Source organism: Falco punctatus, assembly GCF_963210335.1.
Source record: "Falco punctatus genome assembly, chromosome: 4".
In the NCBI taxonomy this organism is placed as follows: Eukaryota; Metazoa; Chordata; class Aves; order Falconiformes; family Falconidae; genus Falco; species Falco punctatus.
Window position 1 is genome coordinate 78,337,122 of NC_137583.1, and position 14,463 is coordinate 78,351,584.

The following is a 14,463-nucleotide window of genomic DNA, read 5'->3' on the forward strand; positions in this document are numbered from 1 at the left end:
TTGCAGAAGCTTAAGGTTTTTTTTAACTGACTGTTCATTTCAAAATGAAGTATGTACTACTGTAAGCTATTTCACTTACTTGATTTCCGTCCCTTTATTACTTCCATACCCTGTCTTCACTGTCATTTGCTAATTCAAAGCAAGATCCCTTTCCCAACTATTAAGTTGGGAAACCTCCTGCAATAGCAGAAACAAAAAAGAAGGAACAGAATGAGGTTTAGGTGAGTTAATTTTGAAGTATTGTATAGAGATTACAGGAGAACATGTTCAGGCTTGAATTTGATATGTATTTGATCTCCCCAAGACCAGTACAGAATACTTTGTGGAGTTTTTCAGGAATGCTTTCAAATTAGCTGTCTCTACAGTACTTCACTGAAGTTTGAAACTTGTTCAGCAGATCAGTGAATTTGCCTTTTTCCTTTTGTACATAATCCCTTCAGTCCTGTGTGACAGCCCAACCCATACTTGCTGTATTGTGACAGACGGTCTAAAAATCCTCTTAAATGTCAGAGCCACTGAATAAAAGGATAAATAGATAGTGACTTGCAGATGACTACAGAAGGTTTTTGTTTTTTCAGATTTGGGGGTTCCGATGTAATCAGTAGAGAGAGATGTATGCTCCTTTATAGCAGCTCTCAAACATACTGATTACATATTTGTTTTCTTCAATTAACTTCTGTGGCTACTTCTGAAGCAGTTCAGAGATTGTATAAAAGTCTGCAAGTTAAAAAGCCTCGGTAAGATACATAGATTTGTAGGCTTTAGAGTTTTTTGACCTTAAGAAACTGCTAACAAAATCAGCACCATTTTAGAATTATGTTTAGAATGGGAACTTTTAATTTCTCTGACCCTTTTTGTCTGCACCATTGTATCAGAGGACTTTCTGGCTGCATGTGTGTTATATTACAATATTTCAGGAAAACAAAACAGAGTAAGGGACTTTCTATTGTAATTCTGAGAGCAGTAAAACTAAGGAAGAAGGAAAGGCTGTGATTTGTTCTGTTGATTGGAGGATATGAAAGACTTTCTAAACAGTTTATATTATTAACTGCATTTGACAGAGGTATGCTTATGTGTATACAAAGTGTATATTTCATCCAAAATTTAAACATCATTTAACATCTTTTGCTGCAGCAACAAGAACTTTAAAAATTTGCACTGGGTGTAGCACAGAGACTGATGAGTTAATCTTTTTTGCCTTTTATTAACTACTATGAAGTACATGTTACTTGCAGTAATAAGCCTTCTTTCCATGGAGGGAGTTTACAAATATAAACCTGTATTTTGTTAGCTGTCTTAAGGAAAAGGTCAAGTTACATCGGTATGCATTTATTTTCATAGAGATGCCCTGTTGCTGCTATTTAAAAGCAGGAGGGATTGAATTGTAACCTAATGATTATGGTCAAATACACAAGAGTTATTTCTATAGAGTAGTACTTTCAAAAGTACTAGAGTGAACATGATACTTAACCTGAGTAGCACCCTTATAAGAAAACATCTGTGTTTCCCAGTGGCAATATTTTTTTTTTATTTTTGCAACCATAACGAGTCTACCTGTGTGTAGGCTTTCTTTCACTGATGACCAGCCTCTGTGAAGAGCACACCTCAAAATGTTTGTGCCATGTTGAAGAAGCAGGTAGATAAACTTCAGTGACTCCTTGCTTGTCTATTTTAAATGCCTCCACAAGCACCCAAGTAGGGCTTGTCCCTCTGCCCTGTTGCTTAGAGGGACTGTGGCCAAGAAAATGAGTCTTTGGCTCAGTATTTTCAGTTGCCAGATTTGCTTTGCTAGATTAGTATCCCGTTGTATTGGAACAGGGAACATAGAATATGTTCACTTAAAACTGGAGAAGTTTCTGTCTGTTTGTCCTAAGGGATGGATCTGACTTTTACAGTGATGACCTTCTGGTCTGTTTGTTGAATATGGTCCTTGACTTTTTACTTAATTCATTCAAGCACATTATTCTTCTACAGGTCCATTAAAGTAAAAAATTCAGTGTACCCTGAGCAGAAGGGTTATTCGTCGTGCCAGGGAAATCAATACAAGTTGCCTATTAGCAGATTAAATTTTTGTTTATTCTTGAGGTTTTCTTTGTTACTGTATTTGTTTAAGGTTTTGGCTCTAATGAGCATATAGGAATGTGAGTTATGGAAAAATAAGAATACTGAGTCTCTTTCGAATATGTATATGTAGACTTCAGATGCTTCACTGGGTATAAACTGAGTAGGAGAACATACGTGGAAAGTCTTTCAAGTGTCATCTGGGATACGTAATCTTTTGTATATTCTTAGTATCTAGCAGTCTGGAAACTAATGTGGTTGTCTTGGAAACAGCCTTTATTTTCCTTTTGTGAATATCTAGATGTGAAATCATTGTCTTCCTTGAAAATCTGGAAGTAATACTTCTGAAAGAAATAGCTGCAAATTTAACATGGTTGTCCTCTATTAAAAGAATTGATACGGGAGTCTGTAAGTGATGTTTGCATTGTGTGCTTTAATTATAGGTGTGTGATTATGTTGCTAAAACAGTCTTTAGTTTTTTTTAGGTAAAATGCCTGTACTTAGTGGTGATATTAGTCTGGGAATTATCTGCAGTGAAGCACTTTGTCAAGATTTCCTAGCTTAATATTTAAATGGAAGTGTTACAGTATAACTGATGCATTGAGGAAGTTAAGTTTCTAAAAACGAACTGATACTGTCACTTCCAGACTTTTCCTTGACCTGCTTTAAATTAACAGCATGTGATAAAACCTTGAATATTCTGTGAGATTGTAGCATAGTATTTGCCAGACAAAGCATCAGCAGTAGACAAAAGCACAGGGTGGCTTTCTTACTAGTCAAAGAGCTGCCATGCACAGTGTAAAATGTCGAAGCAAAATAATTATTTCTTGAACTCAGTTTCTGTATTTCAAACCACTGAGAATTTGTTAGGATTTATATGAAAATGTGAAACAATGTTCTTGAAAGAAGTTTAACTTTTCCAGTCTGTAGCTTGTTTGTCCAGTCACAGCAGTCTGAGAGTTTGGTATTAGTAACAGTGTAATTAGATCACAGTTTTTACAGATGAAGGTCCAGACTGAATAGTTTTCCATGTTTTGTTGTTGTTAACTATGTTAAGTTTTAATGGGGTTTTACTATACTTCTCTTTCAAGTATTTTTGTCTCCAATACCAATATAAAAGGCTTTCAAACACTGTGTACTTCAGAGAATTTTTTTTTTTTATCCTTTCATAAAAAAGTCCTTTTTTTCAGTGGAGCTCACACTCTGAATGATAGAACCCGTCCAAGGGAAGAGAATCATGTTCTTTTTGAGTCATTGGAACCCGTTTGTGTGACCATCTCCGTTGTTCTACCTCCTATCTCTTCCTCCTGTGCCATTTTGTGCTGCATCTGCATTTCAGATTGGTCTATTTTCAGAATGTAATTAGTAATTTATTTTTTCTTAAATGTTCGTTTTTTTGGCTAGTATGTTCAGATTTTTTTCCCTCCTTCCTTCTTCCCTAGAATGAGCTCAAGCTTGCTATTTAAGGCCTGAGGTGGAGCTTATTAACGTGAGTGGAGAGGATCTCAAAGACTATGGTTGTTATGAGATGATGCAAAAAGCTTTTAGTGACCTAGATTTTGGCCCTGATGTACAATACTGATGTAAGCATTGTGCATCCAGAAAGAAATAATTAATCACAGCTTGTTTTCCCACAAATGACAGTAAAGTGACTCTGATGTACTGTAATGCTGTTGTGCTCCATTTCAAACTTAATAGCATTTATATATGTTTACCTTGATGGTCAGGCCACAGACTTCCCACTTTCACCTCAAATTATGATCTCATAAGGCTTTCATGGAAAAAAAGATTAAATAACATGTTATTTAAGCTATAAACAATGCTGAGTTAATCCTTGAGTTTTTTTCACATTCCTCTAAATAAATGTCATTTTTTCCAGTTTAACAATATTAGCAAACTGTTTTAAAAAAAGTAGTCTATTTTATACCTTCCTGATCAAATAATAATTCTCCATGCTGATTGCTAAGTATTACATAATTATATTGCCTGGCTCCATTTTAGCTGAACAATTTTTCATTCTCTCCTCCCAAACTGCAAACAAGCAAGCAACCAAAAAAACCCCCAACCCTTATATGTTAACAGTTCTGTATAGTTGCGGTATGTGCGTTGTTGTGTCACTGTGATCACTATCCTGAAATCTGGTCAATAATCACATATACTAGCATCCTTCCTAAATCTCCTGGGAAAATGTGATCCTGTTAAAGTTCTTGTGGCTCTTCCTTTTAGATTAACTTTTAGAAAGCGTTGATATTTTCTGACTGTTCCCATTTTTTACAATCCAGTGACTTTGTCCTGGAGGAATCTGTTTTACCTCTGTGCATTGTAATTAGGAATGGTGACATGGTCTTTCATCCCCAGAAATTAAAATATATATAATTCAAAGTTTTCTAAGGATGTGATTTGCTTCAGGATGTTGCTGAGTCTGACTTCAGCAGCATTGCTCAAAGATAAAATAAACTCCAGGGGAGAGATTATAGATTAATTCAAGGAGAAGTGGCATTTTTGTTGCCTTTTGTAATTAAAAAAACACAGAACAAAACAACTAATGAACACTTTCCTTTTACCATAAGAAAGGAAGAAGGTTGATTGAAGCCAGTCATCTACAGCCAGTGAGAGAGAGAGATACCTAGCTGCTTTCGCAGTGATGAGACCCACATCTCTGGAGGACAGTGTATGCAGTCATCACATGTTTAAGATGGAAGTTTCTCTTTCTGATGCTTAGCACGAAGACAACCTACGTCTCTAATTTCACTCAGACATGAAATATTTAGATGTAGACAATCCCATTGCGAGTGCTAGACTATCCTCTTGGCTTGAAATAGCCTCTACAAATCTTTCCATCTAATAATGGACTGAAATACAAAATAGCTTATCCAAGCTGCTTTTTGCACAACTTGTTTTTAGAGCTTCTCGTTAATTAAAGTTAGCTATATTTGTTAGAAAAGGGAGGATTTTATTTTACCTGCATTATTTTCCTTTGGGGGTAGGAGATGTATCCTGTAGTGAGATGGATTCTCCACATTTATGTTCTTGAAGAGTATTTGAGGAACTGGTTTGGCCTCTGGCAAACCATGTCATTTTTATATCTGCTATGTTTTGCATTTGTGATTAAATGAACTTTGTGTACTGCTTTGCTGTCCGTGTTTTTCCTTCCCTTTCTGGAGTGCCACCGTAGTGGCTGTCTCAGCAGAGGGGCAGGGACAGTGGCTGTGAGTTAACAACTCTGGTTTAGTCCCATTCTTTTTTTTTTTTTTTTTTTCCCTTTGGGGATTCCTCAGCTGCCCTGCTCAACAGGTGGTGATGCACAGCCAAAGAACAGGGATCTTGCCCTGGGAGCAATGCAGTGTGCACTGTTGCTATATTAGAAAAAAATGCTTAAAAAAATCTGGTTTTGTTCTTTCACATAATCTGAAGTTTAAAAAAAATTGTATGAAAGTGTGCTTTCCTTTAATTTCTGAAAAGAGGGCTTGTATTTTTTTTAAATAGTAATTTTTCAGCTTTAATAAAAATAAATTATTCTTTCTGGCAAATTTTTTGATTCTAATATGTGCTTAAAGTTTCAATGTAGTGTACTTATGGTTGGTCATATAAGCTACTCAGTCAGTTTAAGTGTTCATGTTTTTATAAATAGCAAACCTCTTAATAAAACATACCTATTTAATATGTTATGTCCTAACTTCTGCTTAACTGAACCCTTCTATTATTAATGGAAAATATGAAGGATGGCTGAAATTTGAAGTGTAACAGAAATGGCAGTTTTTAGCTTGTCTGTTTCTTTATGTCTAAGAGCTGTCAGAAGGTGGTAAACAGATCTCAGAACAGCAGTGTTTATAACCAAATTGCTCTTGTGAAGTATAGATAAATCGTTTAACAGAAGAGCTAATTAAATCTGTAGCCTATAGTGTAGCCACTGATATCCTGTCCATTAGCAACCCTGGTGCTTCACTCCAGCCACAGAGCTTGAGTTTATAGTATGTTTAATTTGAGTGACAGAGGTTTGTGTGTAAATGCAAAGAGAATTAGAATATTATTTAAGTAATACCTCAAGATAAGCAGTGATGAACACAGGACCTGAAAAGTATTTGCTTGCTTACCTCTGTTGTTGCAGCCTTTGCTGCCTGCAGCACCGCCTGAGTTCTCCGACTGCAGCTATGGCTACCTTAGCCCAAACCACGGGCTGTTCTGTGGTGTTCTTTAACATATCCACGCTGGGAAAATCTTCCTGGTTTTGAAACCAGAAAACTTAGTGTCACTTTGCACGACTGTGCCTCACTTAGTAGATATTAAACATTTTGTTGATGGATTTTGTGCTGTGACATTGGTAATGAAAGGGATGCTAGAACAAGAAAACATGAGGAAGAACATTGGTTTCTATGACAAATAAGTTTGTAGCTGTAGCATAACCATATTTTTATGATGACAAACTTGTTTGTAATACTTTATTTAACTGGAGCACAGTGTCATTTTAGAGGCCTTAATGTTGCTTCAGAATGTGAGTTTTCTGCTGCACTGGAGCTGTAGTTATCTGTGGATGAAACATTTGGCCTTATACCTTTTGGATGTTGGTGTTTTCCAGGGTTACATGTAAAGTCCTATAGCATTTTCAGAAATAGAATGCTCTTTGAGATCTCCCTCTTTTGCTCACACTACAGTTGTTATTCCAACATTTTTTGCACAACTACTCAGTAACCACTCTCCCTACATCTAGGCTTTCGGCTGGAGCAGCATTAAGCCAGTGCTGAATGTTTGTGGAAGTTCCTCTTGCTAAGAGTTGCCTCTGGTTTGCTGTTACCTGAGCATTCATCACGTGTGACTTAAATACCAGAAGAGAAAGTTGTTTTTTGACATTCTGTCAAGACTTGCAGTAGGAGCTGGACATCTTTATTCCCCGGAGGTCCGCTGCTGTGCTGGGTACCTCAGAGCAAAATTCCCATCTTCATTCTGTTGCCCTTTTCCCAGCAATTACTATTTTAATTTTCCACATAACAAATTGATAACGCCAGCCATATGTCATTACCTGGTATTATTCAAATACCATTTGATGAGGATTTTCAAAAGCAGGAGGAAGGCTTATTCACCACCCTTTATAGTATATTGACTTTTTTTTTTTTTAAAGTGATCATGGTGTGTCCTTTACAAAAACGAAGGTGGTTTGAAATGATCTGATCATATATTGTTCCTGTTAGAGGATGTGTGACTTCACGTAACTGTTTATTCAGATTAGATAATTTATTTGACAGTAATTGTATTTCATGCAATTTTAAAAATATTTATTTGTTATTTAAAATGGTCTTATAGGGTGAAGTATAGGATGGCTTAATATGTATACGAAAATATCCACTGAAATTCTGTATTAAACTGAGCTTAAGTGTGGTAGAATTTTCTTGGTTTGTTATTATATTTCTAACTATACTCACAGTTTCAGGTAAAATATATGAAGATGCTCTGGAATTCCGTGAGGTGCATCTCCTATTTAAAAATCACTCTAGAAAGATTTTGTCTTTTGCTGATACTTGGTTTAACAAGCAAAACAGTTTTGTAGTAAAAATACAGTAAATCAATTGCAGAAATCTATCTGAACATGCATAAAGTAATTAATTCAACATATCTCCAGGAACAGGTTGTTCCTTGCTGTGCTGTTTGTTCATAGTTGTTTCTTCATGCTACTGTCCCAGCAGCATGTGTTTGATTTTGCTCCTAGTAGTAACAGCAGCATTTGAAATGCTGCAATTTTAAGTTGACTTCCAGGGAGTGAGGAGGGTGGCCTGTCAGGCCATGCTTGTTTTTTTGATGTCACTCAGAGAAAAATCAACTTAAAATAGTTTGATAGTGCTTCTCAGTGCCTGACTGTGCCCTGTGTGTTTAACACATCTCAGAGTAGCGGCTTGTGATCTGGTAATGTTGTTTATCAATGTTGTCATTAATTTGACTGCAAGTGGAGATAGCCTTTTGGAACGGATGAATATATTAGCTTTATACTTTAACTGCTTGAGTGAGATTAAAATTTTAGACCTTTTCTTAAGAGAAAATCTGGCAAGAAAGTGAATCATACAGGTAGTTACTGTAAACAGACATATCCTGCCTTTTTCTGTCTAAATGAATCTTACAGGATTTTTGAAGCAGTTGTCTAAAATGTATCATTGTACATGTTGAGGAGGACACCAAAAAACCCAGAAATTATAATTACCATTCTCCCTGGTGAGAATGGGCAAATAGACTCAACCCATTTAATCTTATGATTAAATCATAAATGTCTATCAGCATTTTATATTCATGTGTGAGATAAATATCAGCGTGCACTGGACCAGGTAGGAGTACATCTGGCAGTCAGGGAGTGGGGCTTTTGGTTCTGATTTAATCCTTTCTCAACTTTGAAAACAACAAGGCTGATACCCTTTCTGTAACGTGTGATATTTTAAAACCTCAAATTCCACCCATCCCCTTGCCCTTTTGATGAATTTGTGCATTCTGTGGATGCTTATGAATCAGAGAGCAGAGGAAAATGGTGCCCTTGCTTCAGTCAGTGAATTTAAATAAAATCCCCTGTGGTTATTGACTACAGCAAATACTTTCTGTGTTTTTTTAGAAATCACTTGGAGGTTCAAGAATTTAATAACGTCATAGAATTTTAGGAGAGCCTAATGGCTGGATTCATCTTGCGTGCTGTAGATGCCAACATGATCTGTGGGCAGAACCAATATCTCTGAGTGCATCAGAGCATTCAGGTGAGGCATCGGCGATACAGAGAATGTTTCAGAGTGTCTCTCTGGCCGCATGTACTGTTGGCAATGCGGAGACCTGGCCAGTCTGTACCTCAGACTGTTATCCTAATTTAAGACCGGGATGGATACTGGGAGGCGCCGGACTCTGAAGGTGTCTGTGATACGGATGGCCAGCATGCTGGGATCGAAGAGTGTATAAATCAGCTTTTGGTGGTCAACAGTTAGAAGAGGTTGTCTTGACTTGGGCTTGATTCTGATCGTCTTTGTTTCTGGTAGCAGTCATATACAAGGGGCAAAGGCTTTAACCATTCAGCTTTTTTTTTTGTTTGGTCTTTTTCATGTAGGTGCCCAGAAAGTATACAGCTGGTGCAGGCAGAGCTACTTACAAAGAAACAGCCAACAATCCTGAAAAACCTAAGGGGCAGAGATTGCCCTTGACTGACCTGCCACGCTTGACCCTCCATGCAAGGGAGGAGAGAGCACCTGTGTACCTCTGCCATCCTTGTGTGTGCTGAGCCTAGCTCTGTGAGGATGCAGGCTTACTTGTCTCCCATTTTGTCTCTCGTGTCTCTGGTTCTGTGAGCACAGTGTGAACTGTAATTGAAGTAAGATGCCCTGGGAGAATCTGCCAAGGATTTGTGTCATGATTGACAAAGGAGTTTCATTATATTTGGAAGATGGAGTTATATGCAAAATAAAATGAAAGGTAGAAGTGATTTTCCTTGTTTGATAAAGCTAAGCAAAGGTTTGTTTCAGGTCAGCTGGTAGGGGAGATGACACTAAGAAATAGTTAAGTTCTGTATCTGTTAAGTTCTAATGAAAACTAGAGCATACACAAAAATGCTGCTCCTCCTTATTGCCTGGGATGCACTGTGATCATCATATTTTGTGACCAAAGGTATACTATTGCAAAAACAAATGTTGGCTTGCTTTTTGGGTTGTTTTTTGCGTGGGTTTTTTTCAGGTTTTTTTTGTTTCATTAAGCTTTTAAAGCTGTTACTAGACTTTGGAGCTCAACATATTAGAGTTCATGTGCAGTTAGCAAAATGGTCCGTTTTCTGTGTAGAAGCTGAATCTTAAATTACAGAACTTTGTACTATGTACTAGCAATTTATGTGGTACCTTTCTGCAGATCACTGATTACCTAGTAACAGTATGAATTTCTGGGGGAACAGTAATGTGTTAAACACTTAAATATCCCAAGCTTTGTTCATTCCTCATCTGGCATTGCAGGCAGGGAAAATGAGGTATGCCATATAGTTGATCTTTCCCCAGTGCTTTTGTAAAGGCTGAAACGTATTTTCTTTGGTGCATCACTGTCTTTTGGTAAAATGAGGTGATAAAGTTCTGTTTTCTGTCGTGAGCCAACCAAAACCCAGTGTGTTTTCAGGGTCCAATTTTGAGGTTTTGTTCACATTGCAAATTGATGTGAAACTGCAACTGTTGAGGCTTTCTGGCATGTACTTGTTCAGCTAGAAAATGAGTGGGGAAAAAAGAGCCAGTGGTGACGTGTCCAGATGGGAGCACGCTGGTGTGCTGTGAAGCAGAACACCTGGCATCAAGGCGTGGGGAAAGGCAGTCCATCGCTGTGTGTCTGGATTCAGGGCAGCTCTGAGAGCGGGTGTTGCAGCTTTGTTGAGGACCAGCACTTCTGGATTCTTTAATGCTGATGCTTTGTGAAATGTGATGGTCTGATGTTAGATTAAAAAAAATAAAAATAAAAAATGTTGCAGACTCTTTACCAGTAATTAATTTTTTTGGAAAAGATGGTCTTCTAGTCAACAATTGAAAAATTGTAACTGGTCTTTAAATGGCCTTCAGTTAATGCCGATGCTTGCGGCAGTAGCCCCAGGTTGCTCTCAGGTCGTTGATTGTCAGTGGTGGCGAGGGCTTTTCTCCTACTGTAGAACCTGCACAGGGTTTGTACACGTAGTTAGGTGTCTTGATAAGGCACGGAGAGTTTCATGTGGTTTGCTTTCAGTATTGTTCCTGAATTATGCGCTGTGAATGTTGTTTGGTATAATGGAAGTGTCATTTTTTTGGAGTCCAGAGTCAATACTAACTAGATTGTTCTGTGCAGAAATTTGAAGATGGAACGAGGTGGAATAGTTGGTGTGTAACACGTTGGTGTGTTACTGATCTGCTGACATCTGTCCATCTGTCTGGGTAAAATATTCTGTGAATCATGAAGCGAAGGCTTTTTAACCCATTATTATTTTTTACCTTGTTACTGTTTGATTGTTCAGTTATCAGGAAAAAAAATTTTTTAGTTCCTTCTAAACCCTGGACTAATTCTACCATAAGGTAATACCACTGTAGGATTACTGCAGGAATTGACTGTAGTGTTGCTGTCCTGAACGCGTATTTAATGGAAAAAGGGGAGAGGTGTTGTGAGGAAGAACCTCAGTGTTACAGAACTGTTGTTATTTTTCTCATTAGGTAACTGTTAACACAATGTTCTAACACTACAGATTTCTCTATTAGGAATGAGGAATCAGTTTAGTTCAGAGTCTGTATTAATAAAAAATTGCATTTGTTTGCCCAGGTTGTTTTATCTATCTATTTTCTTTAAATAGCCATGAATTAAGCTTTGCAGGACTGGTAAGATCCTGCTGACTTTGGAAAGGCTTGACATCGTCCATAAACAATGTAATGCATTTATGTTAGTAAATATTATAATTTTATAATTTATCACATGCTCATGAATAACATTCTTCCTTCTCACCGACTTCTCTGGAATTATTAGAGATACAGCTGAAGCAGTGGCTTTAGTAGCTTTGTTAGTAACTGGATTCAGTATGCAATAATGACGGTTCCTTTAGCTGAAAACTGGAAATTAAAATAACGCTTATATCTCATTGCTATAAGCCTGTGCTTTTGAATACTCCTGATATTTAACCCTTTATTAAAAAAGAAGTGTTACCATGTAACACAGTTGTCATTCTCATTTATTCAGAGTACAGGTGTTTTTTTAGTTCAGTGTCTTATACTATATTCAGAGTTGTGCTTGAAACCTTAAGGTTGCTTTTAAGAATACTTTACTAAAGTAGGAGAGAAGCCCATATTTTTCCAATAAAAATCAGCTTTTGAAATCAATGTCTTAATTGTGGGCTTTGTTTTTAAGATCCTCTTATGAAAAATGGAAGTCTAGGCTCCCTTCCAACCCAGTGTTGAAATGCGTGCTTAAGTTTAAAACAGCCAGGTAGGTTCACTGACTTCGGTGAGTACGCACGCTGTGAGGCTTTTCACAAATTCACTCACTACAGCTTCTTGAAGAGCTGCTGCAGCAGGGCTGGTGCTGGGCAGAGCAACCCGGGGAGCGCACAAAATCCATACTGATGGGCTTTGAACACAGTGTGTCAGTGGTAGCACCACTAACTGAATTAGATTTGCAGAACTGCTGTCCTTGCAAAACATCAAGTGTTGGACTTTAGAAAAGTTTTAATGGTCAAAGATTGCTCCAGAGTGGTGAGAAAGCAATTTTCCAACTGTGCCCACATTATTGGTGCGACCTGTTGGCCACCTGCATTTCTGCTGTTGAGAAAGTTTTGCTTTTGTAATGGTCCTCAGCCTGGTATTGATGTAATACATACTGACCATTTTGCCTATCCACTGACGTAAATGCAGTTATTTAAGAAAACATTGTCCAAATGCTTTCTGTTACAACAGGATTGAAAGTAAGTCTGATCGAACTTACTTGTGGTTGACACAGTACAGAAACGGGGTTATCCTTTTCTTTTTTCCTTCAGGAAAGGAGCATGCAGTATGGAGGTATCTGGCCTTGAAATCCCTTCTTAATCTCCCCTAACTTTTAATATTGCTAATTTATTCCAAAACAGACTGGCAGAATGACAGAAGTCTCACAGTTGCTGAGTTCCTGCTGCCTTTGGAGCAGTCCAGAGCTGGGTGCAAATGACCTTATCAGTTCCCAGAAATGCAGAGAGGGGTTAGGCAGAAAGGATTAGGGCATTTGTCTAACTATAGATTGCTTTTTCTAGTACATACCTTCAAGAATAATGCTCTTCCAGATGTTTTTACAGACTGAACCCTATTGACATCCTGCTAGATAGAAAACATTTTAATAGTTGTAACTACATAAATATAGTTGATCTATAATTAAACTTTGTTATGTTTTCAGTAGTAGTACATGATATGACAGAATTAATCTTACATATGATACACATGTTAAACTAGCCACATGAAATTGACCGTAGATACTAGAGGTGTCTTAATAACTCCTCTTTCTTATAAGAAGTGTATTTTTTTTGGTCATTTGGTGTTGATTAACAAACTATTGTAGAAGATTGAGTAAGAGTGTGCAGTTATGGTAAAATGGTATTAAAGTTGACCTGAATCATTTTTTTGACCTTTGTATTCCTTCCTCCTTAGAACTATGCAGCAGTGATACAGCAACAAATTAATGAGGACAAACAAAACTTGAGAGAAAAGACTGTATATGGAATCCAGCTCACAGAAGAAAAACTTCATGACTTCCGTGATGAACAGATTGGGCAGCTGAAGGAACTGATGGACGAGGCCACCAAACCTAATAAAAAGATCGGTATTTCTAAAGACTCAGAACACAAAACCTGAAAGGTTTTAAAAATTGTTTTAATGCATAGACAAGCATTTTGAAAACTTCCTTTTCCAGTCAGACTTGAATGTGGTTTCTGTGGAATAATGGGCATTGCTGATGCCATAACTTGTCTGAAACGGATGTCTCTGGCTGTTTGGCTTTATATGCAAGAATAAATGTTAAAATGGTATAATCACAATGATTTTATGTTAATTGCAATATTTCCCCCCCCCCTCCTAATGGAAGGTGGAGACTTAAAGAATTTGGTAAAAGTAAATTGACATTTTTAAAATAGAAAGTTTTATTATTTTTTTTATCTTTGTACTGATAGGGCACAACGTCTTTCTGTTTGTCTGTCATTCTCTGCCTTAATGGAAAAGATGCAATTAGCATTTGTTTTCTGATACGGATTCAGTAGACAAAGAACAAAGATATGGTACTAGAGTGGGTTTGTTTTGATGGGAAGAAATGAGCAGTATTAGAAAAACATACTGCTGTTGAAATTGAAAGTTGTTTTTCTTCTTGAGCTTTATTGTGGAATGTGTTTTAAAATAACTGATGTAGTTCATTATAAAATTGACCTTGAAGGAACCACTGGCTTATGAAGAAAATTGTGCATTTTTTTCAAAGCTAGACTCGGGTTATTGTTACTATCTAAAATGTTTAAAAAGCATTCATGAGTTGGTTGTACTGTAGTTAGAATTCAAAGGCTTTTTAAAAGCTCAGTAACCCATCTCAGTCAATATTTTATATAGGTCAGAATTTGTAAACTCCTCAATCACAGAACTTACTTGTTGATAATACTGTATGACAAAAATTAGTAATTTATTTGTAATAAGTCAAGTCTTTGTCAGGACAGTGTGTGCCTGCCTATTGTAATACCCTGTTGGGACTAAGGAAAGTTCTGGCTTTTTATCTGCTAAGAAAAACACACCCTCCTTTCTGTGCAAAAGACAGCTTTCATTTTTGCATTTCAAACCTAGTTCTATATTATTAGTTTTGTTCTATTTCTGGACCTTTCCCTGTCTGTTACCCACAGTGTGTTCAAGAGAACATAATTTCTTTCCTCTCGGGGGATAACAGCTTTGACAAGTAAGCACAGTT

The 14,463-nt window shown here is 37.1% G+C and overlaps 1 protein-coding gene across 1 annotated transcript in view; it reads left to right on the forward strand.

Annotated features, from left to right (window-relative positions):
- Positions 1-14,215, forward strand: part of SDHAF3 (succinate dehydrogenase complex assembly factor 3) — a 35,317-nt gene extending 21,102 nt beyond the window's left edge. The window contains exon 2 of the mRNA XM_080385989.1: positions 13,173-14,215. Coding sequence (XP_080242115.1) covers positions 13,173-13,376 — 204 coding nt within the window. The 3' untranslated portion in view covers positions 13,377-14,215. The remainder of the gene's footprint in view (positions 1-13,172) is intronic.
- The last annotated feature ends 248 nt before the right edge of the window (positions 14,216-14,463 follow it).